The following is a 19,691-nucleotide window of genomic DNA, read 5'->3' as shown; positions in this document are numbered from 1 at the left end:
AAATCTCTTCACCTCTCTAATTGTATGTGTGCTCAATGCATGTTTGCTTTGATTTGTGTTTGCTGTAGAGTTTGTGTTTTTAAGTATTTGTAATTTCACGATGCTCGGACCCTTTATTTTACCTAGTTCTTAGGATTTTTAATTTTCAGCTTATATATGTTAGGGAATGGATGGTTGTAGATTACCAAATTTGAGTTTTTACTACAACATGGTCGAGAGATCGGATCCGGATCCTGAGACTATAACTTTTCTGCCTAGAAACATAGTTCCATGATCTCGAAGTTGTCTCTGGTACCATGTACCAAGGGTTGGATGGGATCAGCCAATAGTTGTGATCCTTTTATCGGACGTCTATCACCGGCCCCTTGGAATTTCGAGCCGAGGCCAGCAAACTTAAGGATATGATTTTTTTTATCCTTCCACGCACTTGTATAGTGAAGAGATGTCTTCAGACCCCGACGTGCCTGAGACATTGGAGAGGATTGAGGGTCCGAACCCAAGCTCAGAACAAGCGTCTTCTTCTACTACTCCATATGTAGAGATAAGCCATGCTCAAGCTTGGTGTCCGATACCTGTCTTGCCGAGACTAGTGGTCGAACCTTTCGGATAGATGTCCATCTGAAAAGTTCAGAGAGGAATATTTTGAGCAAACGGAAGGGCAGTGGTCGGCCACATATTGGACATCTCAGGTCAAAGCTCGGTACCTTGAAAATATTTGCCAAGAATTCAAGATTCCCGGAGATTATCAATTGTCGGTTCCTGGGAAGGTAGCCTCTAACAAGGCTATCTTGAACGTGATTGGAGGGTTGCTCGTGCACCCATTGGTTGCACAGCTCCTTAATCGGCTCGGATGTGCACCGATCCAACTTGTTTCGAATGTTTATCGGATCTTTGTTGGGATGACTACGCTGTGGGCAAAGTTTTATTAAGCGCATCCAAACTTGGAGGGTTTTTCTCTTTTCTATGGTTTCAAGACTAGTCCAGACCAGTGTGGTTGGTTCTATGTCACCGCTCATCCGGATGCCGAGAAGCTCATGGAGTACCTTCCGAACTATGACCACTCGAATTTTCGGACTGTCTTACTTATCTTCCTTTTTCAACTTTAGAAAATTCTTTTGAAAATTTTGGGGAAATCTATTTTTAACAACACATCGTTTAAAGGCGAACCAAAAATTTTAAGAATTTAAAAAGAAACAAAATAAAAGAAATTGTGAAGATTGCATTTCAAATTTTTTTTTTCAAAGTACTTAAACAAAACTGAAAATATGAAGTACCAAATTAAAATCAAACACATCGGCGTAAATACTAAAACATGTTATGTAATCTAAATCTCAAGCAAACTAGAAATCTCTTTGAAATTTCATAACTTCGAAATAAAGGAAATTAAAAACCTTAAAAAAAATTTCTTAAAATTTGTAGCGAATGTCTTATTTCGTGAATGGCAACCACAACACAACGCTCTTGCTATCGACGCCGCTAGTCCATCATGCTTAGTTCTTTATATGTTGTTTACCTACAATACGAACGTAAAGTTTTTCGAATAAATGAGCTTATGCGCAGCGAGAATAATATAAAACTCACAAAATAAAAAGAGTAATGCAATGCTTGACCAGTTATTAGTATTTTAAAACTAATCGATGACTTAATCTATCTTTTCTTGATTCTATCAGCTTTTAGTTCAAGATGTCTATACGGTAGTCGTACCTATTTTAGCGCGCACTTTAGAGACGAAGATAGGAGGTTGCAAGGTCCCACACTTCGCTCTATCTTTTAAACTTATTAGGGCTTCGGCCCGATAAATTTCTTCATTTGGGCCTCATCCTTGGAAACTTCTCCTTCATACCTCTCGAGGCGGTACGACTCCCTTGCTTATCTTTATCTTTTCAATTTGCAATTTATGTTAAAATCATATATGATATGCGACATAAAGACTTTCATACATATGCTCATACAATAATATGACTAAAGAAATAAAACATGTACATTCTCATATCTACTTTAACTTAATTAACATCACATAGCTTACCAAACATAAATCACTACTATAAATTAAACATCTAATAATTAGTATCAACATATAACTTGCAAATCATAGTTCACTAAAATCACAAACCACAAAAGAACAAACACGCCATCATATAATAAAACACATACTTAAGCATATAAAGCTACATATAAGTCATGTCATAAATAATATGCTCATCAAATTTATTTTTGAACTAATATTTCTTACATTGAGATTATTATCACCTTGACGATTCGGGAGTAAAGCTCTTTGGTCAAAACTTAATCGGGATAAAGGACTATTAGGACTCAGCTAAGAAAGGGATTGAAGACAGGTTCTAAGTTTTGGAAACTATCATAATCGAGATTCAATGTGAAATTACTAAAATATCCTTGGCTATTAGGGTTGCGGGAAAAAACTAAAACTGAAACTTCTGTAAAAAAAATTCAAGTAGCTAAAAAAACATAATTTTGAGCACTTTTCGTATAGGCACCACGGCCAAAAACACTATTTACCTATTTATTAAAAATAAACCAAGTATTATAAAATTCGACTTTAAAAACTTGTACCAAAAAACTGTTTGCGCATCGTTTTCAATATAGCTGAAATATAAAATTTATTTATTGAAACCAAATATAAATTATATATTTGAAATGAAGACACATAATACTAAACAGTTCAAATACTTTCAAGTCAAAATAATTAACCAACAATTCGTAATAAGCGTTTCAAATTCGGATTTGGAATTAGGCCAAAACTTTGAAACATGTTTACGCACTAATTTGAAAATAATCATAAACTATTATTTATTTGATAAAAAAAATTATTTGATTTCTGGACAATTGGTATAAATATACCACTCCGCCTTCTCTTTCTGGTCGTCGTCCAAAACTATCGGCTTCATCATCCCGTAAGGCACACAGTTTTCGGACCGGAAAACATTAAGTTCCCGCACTTGAACTTCATTGACAGTTTTCTTATCTTCGAGATACCTTGCAATAAATGTCAATGCCTCTTCTACAACGTACGCTTCCGCAATGGTGCCTTCGGGCCTAGCTCTATTTCTGACAAATTGTTTTAACGTTCCAAGGTATCTCTCAACTGGTTACATCTATCGCATATGCACCGGACCGCCACACAAGGCTTCATCTGGTAGATGAATTGCACGTGAACCATGATCGTGAAAAAAGCTGGCGGAAATATCATCTCAAGCTTACACAATATCTCAATGATTGAATCTTGCGCGTTTTCGAGATCTTCCACTCTCAGGGTTCTAGAACTGATCAACTTGAAAAAGTTGCAGAGCTCGGAGATAGTCTCCTGTATCGGTTTTGGCACAAAAGGGCGAATACCATCAGCCAACAGCCTCTGCATGATCACGTGACAATCGTGCGACTTCAAACCTATAAGCTTCCCGTCAGCAGTCACATTTTTCTTCGAATTTCCAGCGAGCCCGTCTGGGAATTTAACAGATTGGAGGAACTCGGTAAACCGTTGTCTCTGCTCAAGGGTTAACGTGTACGCTGCTGGCGGTTTGTACCACCCATTCCTTTGTTGTCTTAAGTGCAGAGAAGACTTGATTTTCAAGTCCATCAAGTCAAATCTCGACTTTTCCGTATCGTAGTTTTTCTTTTCCAAGCTGAGCATCGTCCCGAAAAGATTCTCGCACACGTTCTTCTCTATATGCATGACGTCCATGTTGTGCTTTAACTCTAACTCTGACTAGTAAGACAACTCATAGAACATGCTCTTTTTGGTCCAATTCAATTCGCACTCAGCACGTTTTCGTTTACCGGCATTTTTGCCAGTTTTCGTGCAAGAAACACTAGCCAACTGATCGAGTATGTCTTGCGCAGTCAACTTGACAGGTTTACGACGCTTCTCGTGGCGATCTACGTAGTGATCAATGCTTTTCCTCAATCGGTGAGGTGTAGGCAAGAATCGACGATGGTCATAGTAGACGATCCTGTTTCTGACTTTCATAGATGTCGTCTCAAGGTTGCACGCGGGGCACGCAAGATACCCTTGGTCTCTCCATCCCGACAAATACGATCGAGCCGGAAAGTCGTTTATCGTCCATAGAAGCGCGGCACGCAACCGAAACACTTCATCGTTCGCCCCATCTCGCACTTGGAACCTAGTATCCCACAATTCTTTCAGCTCTTCAACTAGTGGTTCTAAAAACACGTCTATTTCTTTTCCAGGTGAGCTCAGTCCAGGTATCAGAAGCGTCAGCATCAAGTACTCTTTTTTCATGCACAACCAAGGTGGCAAGTTGTACGCAGTTAGTACCACGGGCCACATACTGTATGCTAGACTCATTTCCCCAAACAGGTTGAACCCATCAGAAGCTAGTCTCAGACGTACGTTACGAGGCTCTACAGCAAAATCTGGGTATCTCTCGTCTAACTTCTTCCACGTCGAACCATCCGCAGGATGTCGCAAAACACCATCTTCTTTGACGCGATCTCGTTCGTGCCACTGCATCTCAAGCGACATGTGTCGAGAAGCGTACAATCGCTTCAGTCGATCTTTCAAGGAAAGTATCGTATTATCTTTTGTGATAAATTCTTCCCGGTTGGCTTCCATCTGCTCTCATTGCAAATTGGGCACACTTCAGCTTTCTCGAGATCTTTTCAAAATAACACACAATCGTTGATGCACGCGTCGATCATATCGTATCTCATGCCAAAACGCTTCAGCTTCGCCTTTGCCTCGTAGTGTTTTTCCGGAATTCGGTTACCAATTGGATGAGACTTCCTCAAGAGCTGCAACAATTCTGTAAACGACTTGTTCGTCCAATGGTTCGTGACTTTGATGTGCATCAACGAAATCAGGAACGACAAAGACGAAAATTCTTTGCATCCAGGGTACAATTCTGCTTCCAACTCGACGAATAAGTCTTCCACTTGCTCCTCTGCACGTACTTCACTCGGAGTCGGATCCGTAAAATTGTCGAAGTTCTCGTGATCCATTATATCATGGAGAGCATCGTGCAATCCACCGACTCCTCTCTGGTTAGTCTCGCTGGCACCTTCTACTTGGGTAAGCACATGACGTTCGTCGTGATGATACCATTCGGTGTATCCCGGGGTAAACCCCTTGTTCAAAAGGTGATTCTTTACAACCCCAATTTCCAGCCATCTCACGTTATTGCAAGACTTACAAGGACAACGATAATGACCGTTTTCGTTCGGGAGTTTGCTTGCAAGGCGGATAAATTTGTTAACCCCTGTTTTATATTACAAACTCAACCGATTGTTCTCGGTAATCCATTCTCTACTTGGATTTGACATTCTGCTGAATGAGACGGGAAATTGAGAGATAAAAATGAATCGTTAGAATTCATTTTGTAAGAGTGAATTATTACGAAATTGAGAGTGAATCGTTAATATTTGAAATTTAGAGTGAATTTTTATGAAATTGAGAGTGAATCGTTAATACAAATTCACTTCACTACTGATTTCATTAACGAGTTAACCAATTTTGACAAATTAGTTAATTTGTTAAAATATATTGTCGAAAGAGTTAATTTTTTGACAAATAAGTTTTATTCTTCCATAAATTCGACAGAGTTTCCCCTATAATATTGACTAACCAAAATCTGCAATTAAAAAAAAACCACTTGTATAACCAACCAAGACTAACTAAACTAAACTAAACTAAATTTTAAATTTCAATTCAACATAACTAACTAAACTACTAAGTAACAATCACATAACCATTTCAATTTCAATTTCAATTCAAATAATTACGATAATCTAAAACTAAACTAAATTAAACATTTCAATTCAACTTAACTAACGAAATTACTAAGTAACAATCACATAAACATTTCAATTCAACTTAACTAACGAAATTACTAAGTAACAATCACATAAACATTTCAATTTCAATTCAAATAATTACGATAATCTAAAACTAAACTAAATTAAACATTTCAATTCAAGTAAACTAACGAAATTACTAAGTAACAATCACATAAACATTTCAATTTCAATTTCAATTCAAATAATTACGATAATCTAAAACTAAACTAAATTAAACATTTCAATTCAACTTAACTAACGAAATTACTAAGTAACAATCACATAAACATTTCAATTTCAATTTCAATTCAAATAATTACGATAATCTAAAACTAAACTAAATTAAACATTTCAATTCAACTTCACATAAACTTAACGAACCTCACCAATCCAAAATCTCACCAATCCAAAATCTCTAACCAATCTAATCAAAACATGATTTTTAACCTTACCTAAGCATTAAGAACCTCACGTTCCAAAAAAAGAAAATCAAATCCAAAATCAATTCCTAAACCACATGGCCAACAAAACAAATTCCGAGACCAAAACATCAACGAGGGGAACCCATACCTCCACCGGTGCTCAGCTCGTCGTCAAGGATGGAGCGGCCTCGTCGCGGGGGTCGGGCTCAACTGAGGCGCGCGGCTCGGGTCAGGTACGCTTCGGTTCACTGAGGCTCAGAGCTTGCTGGTCTAGGCGGCGGGGCGGTGGGCTGGTCCAGGCGGTGGGGCGGGGGAGGCTGGTCACGTACGGCGAGGGGCGGGGGGCTGGCAGAGAGAGAGAGAGAGAGAGACAGAGTGAGATTGAGAGACGGTGAGACAGAAAGAGAGAGAAGGGGACGTACCGGAGGGCGTGGGGGCTGGTCCAAGCGGCGGGGCGGGGGAGGCTGGTCACGGAGGGCGAGGGGCGGGGGGCTAGCTGAGAGAGAGAGAGAGACATAGTGAGATTGAGAGATGGTGAGACAGAGAGAGAGGGGGACGTACCGGAGGGCGTGGGGGGTGGTCACCGGAGCGTTTGGTCGGAGACGGGGCGTGGTCGAGTTGCAGAGAACGAGAGAGACGGGTTGAGGTCGAGTTACAGAGAATGAGTGAATGGGTGAAAGAGAAAAAGAGGGCGCGGGTTATAACCCCTAAGACTATTGGGTGCGACACTGTCATACCTAATAAGCATATTAGGTGCAACCAATGTCGCACCCAATATGAAATCCCGAATCCAAAAAAATTCGGAGGGATTCGCTGAGAACTTTAAATTTAAAACCCATTGGGGGTGCGACATTTGTCGCACCTAATGGTAATGGGTGCGACATTTGTCGCACCTAATATGATTAGGTGCGACAGTTTCATATTAGGTGCGACAACGTCGCACCGAATACCACTAAAGATTAGCGAAATTTTTAGTCATCCGGATGATTATCCGGTGCGACATGTCGCACCGAATACCCTTCCGCAACAGAAATGTGAATTTATAGTAGTGATGCATATCTCCATATACTACTGTTTGTGGAATTTATAATGGTGTTATCTTAGTAACTTATTAATTTTAAATTAAAAAAAAACAGAGTCACAAGGATGCAGCTCAATTTCAATACAAGCGTTTCCCATATTATGATGTTCTTAGCTTGATTTATGGCAAAAATCGTGCAACTGGAAAACATTCAGAGGGTCCAACAGATGTGGTTAAGGAATTAGATCAACATGGAAAAGAAACTAGCAAAGAGAATGATGTTGACGACCATACAGAAGGTGATTTTGTTGACATTGCTGATAATGTGCAAGGCATGAATGAAGCTCAATCTATGCATCGATCCAGTACACCTCAATCCGAAGGTTCATCTAAGCCATCTAAGAAAAAGAGAAAATTTTCAGAAAGAGAAGATATGTGTGAAGCCCTGAAAGAATCATCTTTGATAACTGTACAAGTCATTGACAAAGCATCTACTCGTTTGAGTAAAGCTATTGGGGAAGACATGAATGAGAAATATATGAACCTTGGAAAAGAATTGGAGAAGAACACGACTATTTCAAGAATGGAGCGTCATAAGGTAGCTTGTATGATTATGCAAGACAATGCTCTAGTTTCTTACTTTTTTAGCATTGCAGACGAAGATAAAGATGAATGGGCGAGATGTCTTCTTGCTGGAGATTTATGAAACTGACAATGAAGTTTAAACTTTGGTCGATTTTGGTAAATGAAGTCTTATTGATATACAATATATATCTAGGATATCATGAATTAGATTAGTAGTATGGTTTTGTGGATCTCACACTATGCAGAAGTTGGATGATGTTATATTATTGTAATTATTGTAACTTATTTTGGTACATTGGTATGATTTTGTGGAACATATTTTGAGCCGATATACAAGTATGTACTAGTATATATTTTGCATCTATATATACAAGTATATATTTAATATACATCGTAGTTATTCTCAGCTTTATCTTATTTTTTTCAACCTAAACATCCATGCAGTCTAAATACGTTTGGTAAACATGGTACAAATTTCAAGAGGTTCTGCCTCTTTTTTTTATACAATTTTTATTTATATATTTTTTATCTGAATTTTACTTTTAAATTAAAATAAATTTAATATTAGTAATAATAAGGGTAATATTGTAAAAAAAATATTTAATTCCATTCTATTCCAATAATAACCAAACATGTTATTGTATATTCAATCAGTTATTCCAATATGTTTACCAAACAAAATTTTCAAGTTTTGATTCTCATTCTATTCTTGCTCTATTCCATTTTCATTCTCATTCCTATTCTCATTCCCATTACACCAGTTCAACCAAACATGCCCTAAGTGTTTGAAAGATTTTGGGACTATTAATGTCATTAAATAAATGTGTTCGATCATTATTAATTAAGTCAAAATTGTTGTAGTCTAATTCAGAGTAAAGTTTGTGTGTCATGATATTATTATGTGGATACCAGAAGTGTCAATTCTAATTTGATGAGGGACTAAATTAGAAATAGACATAGTTATTAGTAACTGTTTGACAGTTATTAGGTAGTTATTAATAACAGGGTACGTCCCTGATTGCAGTACGTTTCGTTTTTTTATAACTCCATCAACACGAACACTTAAAACTTAGGCAAACTGCAATTGGAAGACTACCATTTTTTTGTATTTTCAATTCATGAATTCATGTACGCTTTTGCTATTAAGATATATGATTTTGTTTCTCTTGAATTGAATTGAGATTAAATTAGGGATTCAAATCCTAACAATTGGTATCAGAGCAACCTAATTTAATTCTTGAGAATATTTAGAACTGATCAACGATTGTGATACGAACATGTTGATATATTTGGTTCTTTTATTCAATGTTTAAAATGCTGGGGTTCCCGTCCGAGAATCGGAGTTTGGAGGGTCCCCGGCACGGTTCAGTACAAAATCACCACTTTTCCTGAGAACCGGTGGGAACCGGACGGGAAATGGTTGGGTTCCCGATTCAAAACTCTTGGATTAATTTTGTTTTCATGGGAACGATGGTTAATAGTTGATTAAGTTTTTCATTAAACTTATTTTTTTGCTTGTATATTCTCTTGAGTGATGTTCATTGTATTTTTTTTTCCTGTTTGTTTTGTTTGATGGGCTATGCGCGTCCATACTAGCATCAAGTACAAGATTTTGCAACTCAATTTTTTTTTTTTCCGGATAAGTGTTTGTCTTAGCGGTTATGCGAGTGGGTGGGTCACTATTGATTTAATTTAATCATTTATACACTGAACACTGGTAATTCATTTTGGGTCTAGTTTTCTTGATGCAGTTGGCTGCAAGAATTGTTGTCTCAAATCTGCACAAGAGCACAAAGAAGTCATTTTCAGAGACGTAAGTCTCATCATTTTTTTTTGTTATTTCCTTGTAGAGGCTATGTTTATAAAATTATTCTTTTTAACCGTTACATTTTTAAACAGGATCAAAATCATGTATCATCATGTCAGTGAGAAATCTGGTTTGAATGCTCTTCCATCAAAGTAGTACGGAATGTGGTCGTCTCCCACAAATCTGAGGTGAACATTTTCCTCAAGCCTCCCTTATTGCCCCTTAAACTTGTAATGGCTAAATAGTTGGTGGCAAACCTTGTCGGACCTGGACGAACAATCTCACCTTCTCCTTGCTCTCTCATCTTCGATAACACAATCACTACTACAAATGTTAGATTCCACAACGGATATTCCACAACGAAACGCTGTCCCGTTGTGGAATCATGACGTTTCCACAACGGGACAAGAGTCCCGTTGTGGAATCATCAGAATTCCACAACGGGACAACTCTCATAAGACAATTATGCTTATATATTATAGGAACCGTAAAAGCTTCACATATTTCATTCCAAATCATTTCTTTTAGTTGTTTATGCTCTTTTAGTCTCCAATCGAGCATCGTAATCGAAACGTGTTCTCTAGCTAAAACACCGAAATAACTCGACAACTCATCTCCCTCCTTATTCATTGGTTGATTTTTTTCATCAAATAATACATTTATTTTCCTACCAAGAGTTTTACACTTATTAACCTTTGGCATAAGAGTATTTCTTCTTTTCCCGGGACCATCGATATTGGTGGATCTCCGTTTACCGCTAACGGTACTAGTAGTATACATAATCTATGAAAAAACAAATCAAGACAAACTCAAACCGAAATTCAATCTAATATTCTAACTCAATTTCAACTCATACTCAAGGTAATCAAATATTCTAACTTAAATCCAACATTAATTTAGACACAAATACACAATTCTAACCTAATTTCAACATAAAATTACAAATTAAATAAAAAACCACACTTACCCGGAGTGAAGACGACGAGCACGGGGCGTGGGAGTCAATGGAGTTTGTGTGTTGTGGTCGGAGACGTCGGCTTGTGTAGGTGGGAATGTTAAGCGTTTGTGAAGGATGGGTTTGAAAGAAGAAGAATGGAGGCGGAGAGTGGGTTTGTGAAGAGTGGCGGAGGAAGAAGAAGAGAGAGGGGGGAGAGTGATGGCGGCGGTGGAATAAGAAGAGTGAGGGGAGAGTGAGGGCGGCGGAAGAAGAAGAGAGATGAGAGAGTGAGGGCGGCAAAGGAAGAAGAAGAGAGAGGAGAGAGTGATGTCGGCGACGGCGGCAGAGGAAGAAGAAGGGGGCGGCGACGGCGGCGGAGGAAGAAGGATGGGGCGGCGGTAAGGGTTGGAGAGAGAGATAGTGGGTTTGGGTTGGAGAGAGAGAGAGAGAGAGAGAAAGAATTTCTGAAATTTTTGAAAAAAAATCGAGAGGGAAATGTATAAGTGTCCAGTCTGCGACAGTTCGCCGCGGCGAACGTCAGACGTAGCCGCGGCGAATTGTATTCCACAACGGGACAAACAGTCCTGTTGTGCCATCTCGCCGCGACACAGTATATAGTTGGCCGCGGCGACCACATCTTGCCGCGGCGAACATAAGGCGTCGCCGCGGCAAGATTGCACCCCAGAAATACCGAGACTCTGTAACTATTTCGCCGCGGCAACGTATAGTATTGGCCGCGGCGAACTCATCTTGCCGCAGTCAATATCATACGTAGCCGCGGCGAGATTGTTTCCATAGTTTTACAATGGGACAGTTGTCCCGTTGTGTAATAGTTCGCCGCGGCCAAGTATATATTTGGCCGCGGCGCAAGAGCGAGCTGATCATATTAAATCATGTCGCTGCGGCGAATAGAATGCGTCGCCGCGGCAAGATTGATCACCTGAAATCCCGAGAGTCTGTAACTATTTCGCCGCGGCAACGTATATGGATGGCCGCGGCGAAAGTTTCGTGCCGCGGCCAAAGTAAGCCTTGGCCGCGGCGAGACTTTTTCCTTACTTTTTACAACGGGCCAATTATCCCGTTGTGTAATATTTTTCCGTGGCCAGGTATGACTTTGGCCGCGGCGAAAGTTCGCGAGCTGGTCATATTAATTAAATTTTGTCGTCATTTTCACTTTTTTATCTCAAAACCTAACTCGGAAAATCACTCCAAACACAATTCTGACCCGTTCTGCGCCATCCTTGGTTACTACTCTCAACTACACATCCAAGTCTTGTAAGTAATTATCTCCTACTTGCTTTGAATATGCTTCTCTAGTATAATATGGTAATTAGAATGGGTTTTTGTTTTAAAATCTAGGGTTTTCTATCATTGAAGATGAAAAAATGGATGTGGGAGAATAGATTAAATGAGATATATCGAGGAGGTGTACATGAGTTTTGTAAATTCGTTAGAGAGAATATGGAGGATGTGAAATCTATTCGTTGTCCTTGTGTTCGATGTGGAAATCATAGGCATTTTTCTCTTGATGTTGTTCGAACTCATTTGTTTGTCTACAGAATAATGACCTCCTATCAAAGATGGTATTACCATGGTGAGGTTTTTCGTTCAACGATAAACAATAGCGACAATGATATGGAAGATGATGTTGATGATATGCCCGGGATGATGAATGATTTGGAAGACGATTTTGTTGACCGCCCGCAGTTGTTTGAGTCGATGATGATGGATGCGGAGGCACCATTATATGAAGGGTGTACAAGCTTTTCGAAGTTGTCGTTTTTAGTCACATTGTTCCATTTGAAGGCGTCGGGTGGTTGGACAAACACTAGCTTTACAAAATTATTGGAAACGCTTAAAGAAGGAATAAAATCTAGAATGGATCTCAAGGAGCTGAACATAAGAAGTATTTTGCATGCCGGCGAGGAGTGCGGAAAAAAAACAAAATTACCAGTGGCAAAGTACACTCTAGATCGGAAGGAGAAGAAGAAGTTGTGTAAATGGTTTGCGTCTATCAAAGTTCCCGATGGTCATTCTTCAAACTATACGAGATTTGTATCTATGAAAGATTTGAGACTTATTGGAATGAAGACTCACGATTGTCATGTGCTTCTACAACAAATGTTACCTCTCGCCTTGCGTGGGATTTTGTCACCCGATGTAAGATTTGCAATATCCAAGATATGTGTATTCTTCAACTCGATTTGCTCGAAGGTTATCGATCCTATTTGCTTGGATTCACTGCAATCGGAGTTGGTTAAAACCCTTTGCATGCTAGAAAAGATTTTCCCACCTTCGTTTTTTGACATCATTATTCACTTAACTGTTCACTTGGTACGTGAAGTGAAATTATGTGGGCCTGTATTTTTACGTTGGATGTATCCAATCGAACGTTACATGAAAGTGTTGAAGAGTTATGTGAAGAACTACAATAGGCCGGAAGGGAGCATAGTGGAAAACTATATAGCAGAAGAGTCGGTTGAATTTTGTTCGGAGTATTTAGCTAATGCAGACGCGATTGGGTTGCCAAACAACACAAGTCATGAATCAAAATCTCTGTCTATAGGTATTTTTTGTGACACTTTCTTTTGTGTATTTAACTTATTAATGAAAGGACAAATATTTATATGAGTGGTTATTTGTAGGTACTTATTCTAGCGTCAATCGGAAAGAGTGGGAGCAAGCCAGTCTCCATGTTTTGCATAACGTTTCCGAAGTCACGCCGTTTGTGGATATTCATTTGGGTGAATTGAGAGCAAATGATCCAAAAAAAGCTAAAAATGAAAAATGGTTACAAGAAGAGCACAATCGTTTGTTTCAGAAGTGGCTTGGAAAACGATTATTTCGAGAATCTGGACATTCGGAAACGTTGAGCAAAATATCTGGCGGGCCTTCCTCAATGGTTACAAGGTACACTGCTCACTGTATTCCTCATGTTTTGGTTACAAGGTACACTGCTATACAACTAAAAGAAATGATTTGGAATGAAATATATGAAGCTTTTACGGTTCCTATAATATATAAGCATAATTGTCTTATGAGAGTTGGAGAAGCGGCAAGATTATTTCGACACGAGATTATTTGCATAACCTTGTAACCATTGAGGAAGACCAAGCAATGTACCTTGTAACCATTGAGGAAGGCCCGCCAGATATTTTGCTCAACGTTTCCGAATGTCCAGATTCTCGAAATAATCGTTTTCCAAGCCACTTCTGAAACAAACGATTGTGCTCTTCTTGTAACCATTTTTCATTTTTAGCTTTTTTTGGATCATTTGCTCTCAATTCACCCAAATGAATATCCACAAACGGCGTGACTTCGGAAACGTTATGCAAAACATGGAGACTGGCTTGCTCCCACTCTTTCCGATTGACGCTAGAATAAGTACCTACAAATAACCACTCATATAAATATTTGTCCTTTCATTAATAAGTTAAATACACAAAAGAAAGTGTCACAAAAAATACCTATAGACAGAGATTTTGATTCATGACTTGTGTTGTTTGGCAACCCAATCGCGTCTGCATTAGCTAAATACTCCGAACAAAATTCAACCGACTCTTCTGCTATATAGTTTTCCACTATGCTCCCTTCCGGCCTATTGTAGTTCTTCACATAACTCTTCAACACTTTCATGTAACGTTCGATTGGATACATCCAACGTAAAAATACAGGCCCACATAATTTCACTTCACGTACCAAGTGAACAGTTAAGTGAATAATGATGTCAAAAAACGAAGGTGGGAAAATCTTTTCTAGCATGCAAAGGGTTTTAACCAACTCCGATTGCAGTGAATCCAAGCAAATAGGATCGATAACCTTCGAGCAAATCGAGTTGAAGAATACACATATCTTGGATATTGCAAATCTTACATCGGGTGACAAAATCCCACGCAAGGCGAGAGGTAACATTTGTTGTAGAAGCACATGACAATCGTGAGTCTTCATTCCAATAAGTCTCAAATCTTTCATAGATACAAATCTCGTATAGTTTGAAGAATGACCATCGGGAACTTTGATAGACGCAAACCATTTACACAACTTCTTCTTCTCCTTCCGATCTAGAGTGTACTTTGCCACTGGTAATTTTGTTTTTTTTCCGCACTCCTCGCCGGCATGCAAAATACTTCTTATGTTCAGCTCCTTGAGATCCATTCTAGATTTTATTCCTTCTTTAAGCGTTTCCAATAATTTTGTAAAGCTAGTGTTTGTCCAACCACCCGACGCCTTCAAATGGAACAATGTGACTAAAAACGACAACTTCGAAAAGCTTGTACACCCTTCATATAATGGTGCCTCCGCATCCATCATCATCGACTCAAACAACTGCGGGCGGTCAACAAAATCGTCTTCCAAATCATTCATCATCCCGGGCATATCATCAACATCATCTTCCATATCATTGTCGCTATTGTTTATCGTTGAACGAAAAACCTCACCATGGTAATACCATCTTTGATAGGAGGTCATTATTCTGTAGACAAACAAATGAGTTCGAACAACATCAAGAGAAAAATGCCTATGATTTCCACATCGAACACAAGGACAACGAATAGATTTCACATCCTCCATATTCTCTCTAACGAATTTACAAAACTCATGTACACCTCCTCGATATATCTCATTTAATCTATTCTCCCACATCCATTTTTTCATCTTCAATGATAGAAAACCCTAGATTTTAAAACAAAAACCCATTCTAATTACCATATTATACTAGAGAAGCATATTCAAAGCAAGTAGGAGATAATTACTTACAAGACTTGGATGTGTAGTTGAGAGTAGTAACCAAGGATGGCGCAGAACGGGTCAGAATTGTGTTTGGAGTGATTTTCCGAGTTAGGTTTTGAGATAAAAAAGTGAAAATGACGACAAAATTTAATTAATATGACCAGCTCGCGAACTTTCGCCGCGGCCAAAGTCATACCTGGCCACGGAAAAATATTACACAACGGGATAATTGGCCCGTTGTAAAAAGTAAGGAAAAAGTCTCGCCGCGGCCAAGGCTTACTTTGGCCGCGGCACGAAACTTTCGCCGCGGCCATCCATATACGTTGCCGCGGCGAAATAGTTACAGACTCTCGGGATTTCAGGTGATCAATCTTGCCGCGGCGACGCATTCTATTCGCCGCAGCGACATGATTTAATATGATCAGCTCGCTCTTGCGCCGCGGCCAAATATATACCTGGCCGCGGCGAACTATTACACAACGGGACAACTGTCCCATTGTAAAACTATGGAAACAATCTCGCCGCGGCTACGTATGATATTGACTGCGGCAAGATGAGTTCGCCGCGGCCAATACTATACGTTGCCGCGGCGAAATAGTTACAGAGTCTCGGTATTTCTGGGGTGCAATCTTGCCGCGGCGACGCCTTATGTTCGCCGCGGCAAGATGTGGTCGCCGCGGCCAACTATATACTGTGTCGCGGCGAGATGGCACAACAGGACTGTTTGTCCCGTTGTGGAATACAATTCGCCGCGGCTACGTCTGACGTTCGCCGCGGCGAACTGTCGCAGACTGGACACTTATACATTTCCCTCTCGATTTTTTTTCAAAAATTTCAGAAATTCTTTCTCTCTCTCTCTCTCTCTCTCCAACCCAAACCCACTATCTCTCTCTCCAACCCTTACCGCCGCCCCATCCTTCTTCCTCCGCCGCCGTCGCCGCCCCCTTCTTCTTCCTCTGCCGCCGTCGCCGACATCACTCTCTCCTCTCTCTTCTTCTTCCTTTGCCGCCCTCACTCTCTCATCTCTCTTCTTCTTCCGCCGCCCTCACTCTCCCCTCACTCTTCTTATTCCACCGCCGCCATCACTCTCCCCCCTCTCTCTTCTTCTTCCTCCGCCACTCTTCACAAACCCACTCTCCGCCTCCATTCTTCTTCTTTCAAACCCATCCTTCACAAACGCTTAACATTCCCACCTACACAAGCCGACGTCTCCGACCACAACACACAAACTCCATTGACTCCCACGCCCCGTGCTCGTCGTCTTCACTCCGGGTAAGTGTGGTTTTTTATTTAATTTGTAATTTTATGTTGAAATTAGGTTAGAATTGTGTATTTGTGTCTAAATTAATGTTGGATTTAAGTTAGAATATTTGATTACCTTGAGTATGAGTTGAAATTGAGTTAGAATATTAGATTGAATTTCGGTTTGAGTTTGTCTTGATTTGTTTTTTCATAGATTATGTATACTACTAGTACCGTTAGCGGTAAACGGAGATCCACCAATATCGATGGTCCCGGGAAAAGAAGAAATACTCTTATGCCCAAGGTTAATAAGTGTAAAACTCTTGGTAGGAAAATAAATGTATTATTTGATGAAAAAAATCAACCAATGAATAAGGAGGGAGATGAGTTGTCGAGTTATTTCGGCGTTTTAGCTAGAGAACACGTTTCGATTACGATGCTCGATTGGAGACTAAAAGAGCATAAACAACTAAAAGAAATGATTTGGAATGAAATATGTGAAGCTTTTACGGTTCCTATAATATATAAGCATAATTGTCTTATGAGAGTTGGAGAAGCGGCGAGATTATTTCGACACGAGCTATACAACGATCATGTCAAAGATATCCTCAATGATCCAAGCACCTTAAAGAGGCCGGAATACGTTTTAAAACGCTATGGAAATATCACCGAAGAGGATTGGATAAAATTCGTTGAGTATAGACGTTCCGAAGTGTTCAAAAAATCATCGGAAAATGGGAAAGAACTAGCCGGGAAGAACGTGTACAAATCTAGAACCGGTCGTAATGGATATCGCAAACTTGATCAAAAAAAGGTTAGATTTATTACATGTTTCATTTTGTTATCCTTGTTTTGTAATATAGCATTTAATTAATTAATTTGTGGATTGTTTGATATATAATATATAGTACGAGGAAACAGGTCAATGGCCTACAAAGGAGGTATTATGGGTTGAGTCGAGAATGAAGGACGAAATCAACTACAAGGATGATAAATATAAGTCAATGGGAGAAAAAATCGTAAGTTTTTTCATTTTGAAATCATCAATTAAATATTATAATCTTATTATGAATTATATGTGAAGGGAAAGTTAACTCAAGAAGTTACGGATGAGTCAATGGGAAGTGTCTTGCAAGACGCTTTGGGAACTAAGGAACATTCCGGTCGTGTTCGTGGACAATCTAAATACTCGTCAAGTTGCAATTCCGTATCTCGCCCTTCAAACTCGACCGATGAGGTAACTAAGTTACGTCGAGAAATGTGTGAGTTAAAAACTTTCATCATGAAAGCTTTAACTCAAAATGGTTTGAGCCTCAAAGATGCTAATGACGAGTTGCCGAGTGTTCTACGTCCCACAAATGAAGATGTTGAGTATGAAAACAATGTTGACGGTGAAGAGATGGCTAAAGGTGATGATGAAGAGATGGCTAAAGGTGGTGATGAAGACATGCCTAAAGATGGTGATGATGACATGGGTAAAAAAGCGACGTCTTTAGGTAATTTTAAATTTTTTAATACAAGGAATAAAGTTAAATATTTTTGTACTTTTTTTAATAACATTAGTGAATTTATTAGATAAACAATCTCAACATGATGTTGCCGTGGATCTCAATGTTGGTGTCGTAGAGCGTTCGCGTGTCGATCCTCTAATTATCGACAAACCCGATAGTGTTCGAGCAAGTTGCTCAATGAATCCAACCACGCCGGTGACACCGTCTTCGGATGACAGCATCGAATGCCTTCTCCTCCTTGATGATTTTGCGAATGGAGGCACGGTTCATGTAGCAAATGGGCGAGCGTACATGAAAGCCGAATCCGTTCATTTCTCATCTTTGGAGGATGTAAACGTACGAGTGAGCGTTACGGCAGCTTTGATTAAGAAAGCTTTTTTGCCGATCCCCACCGATGAAGCCAAGACTATTGAAGAAGCCGTAGGGGGGTTCGTTAAGTGGCCAAAGAGATTAGTAGAAATCGAAATTGCAAAAGAGGGTCGCGGCCCGGTGGTCACACAAGCGTTGAAGGTCGGTGGTGATAGTGAACCTAGCCCCGAAGACGATAAGAAGATTTCATACAAATTGATTAATCCAAAGTTTCGATTGCTAGCACAACATGCCAACCGAATAATGTTACCGAAAGGGGATCCAATCAATGTCAACGTTTGTGCAAGTATCGCCGTAGTTCCTATTCCGGTGACGTTTGAAGATGTTAGAGAATTCCTTAGATACGAGGAAATTGGCGCGTCGTGCATCACAGTTTACATGGGGTAAATATTTCTTTTATATGTTTTATCTTCTATCAATATATAATATTTCATTTTATTAACTAATTCAATATTTTTTTTTCGTAGTTATCTACAATCCATATTACGCAAAAATAAGCGGAGTGAAGTAATGTGTTTTGTAGAAGCGGGTTTGAGTTGCTACCTCCAAACCAACAACAATGAGGCCCATTTGTCCGAACGAGTCAAGCAAATCGGCAAAATGGTTAGAAATGTAAAACCAAGACAACTAGTTTTGATGCCGTACAATTTAAATGGTCATTGGATGCTTGTTGTCTTCGATCTTTGGAAAGATCAAGCGATGTTCTTCGACCCGTTGAAGAATAAAATCCCAACCAATTTAAGAAACTTGATAAAAAGGTAAATTAATAACATGTTATTTGACATATTTCATTTATACCAATATTTGTTTTCTAATTTTTTATTAATGTTGTGCGTATAAGGATTTTTTCGGATTTCAAGCTTGAGAACCAAGGCGCTCGAGACAACGGCCAATCAACTTTAATCACTTGTGCTTCGGCTCCTAGAGAAATCGGAAACACGGAATGCGGGTAGTATGTCTTAAGTTATATGCGTGATATTGTTGGAGTTGGTCTAGATAAACTACAATTGAAGAAGTCATATACACCGGATAACTTAGAAAAAGTTAGAGAAGAGTGGGTATATTATGTACAAACTTTTATAGAATGTGAATATTAGTTTGATCTTTTGGATGTTTTTAGATATATACTTTGTTTTGGATGTAATTGATATGTTTTGGATGTTTGGATATTTGGTTTTGGATATATTATTTCATTTTCAGGTTTTTTAATTGCAAAACTGTAAAAATAGCTCTCAGGTACAATTTGGCCGCG

General features: G+C 39.2%; 1 protein-coding gene across 1 annotated transcript; it reads left to right on the top strand.

Moving 5' to 3' along the window:
* The first annotated feature begins 17,567 nt into the window (after window positions 1-17,567).
* LOC149390809 (uncharacterized) lies at window positions 17,568-18,826 on the top strand. The gene is made up of 3 exons (XM_089619860.1): window positions 17,568-18,055; window positions 18,135-18,406; window positions 18,650-18,826. Exons 1-3 carry the CDS (start codon window positions 17,677-17,679, stop codon window positions 18,824-18,826), a joined length of 828 nt encoding a protein of 275 aa, XP_089475986.1. The 5' UTR covers window positions 17,568-17,676.
* Window positions 18,827-19,691: the final 865 nt, after the last annotated feature.

Source organism: Urtica dioica, chromosome 7 (genome assembly GCF_054948205.1).
Source record: "Urtica dioica subsp. dioica isolate 48M chromosome 7, U.dioica_male_clone48M_v1_H2, whole genome shotgun sequence".
NCBI classification, from domain to species: domain Eukaryota; kingdom Viridiplantae; phylum Streptophyta; class Magnoliopsida; order Rosales; family Urticaceae; genus Urtica; species Urtica dioica.
This window is presented reverse-complemented; position numbering and strand designations above follow the sequence as displayed.

Coding starts and splice junctions, on each gene's coding strand:
- LOC149390809 (XM_089619860.1), top strand. CDS start 17,677: ATGGGAAGTGTCTTGCAAGACGCTTTGGGAACTAAGGAACATTCCGGT. Junction 18,056..18,134: donor TAAAAAAGCGACGTCTTTAG/GTAATTTTAAAT, acceptor TGAATTTATTAG/ATAAACAATCTCAACATGAT. Junction 18,407..18,649: donor CATCTTTGGAGGATGTAAAC/GTACGAGTGAGC, acceptor ATTAATCCAAAG/TTTCGATTGCTAGCACAACA.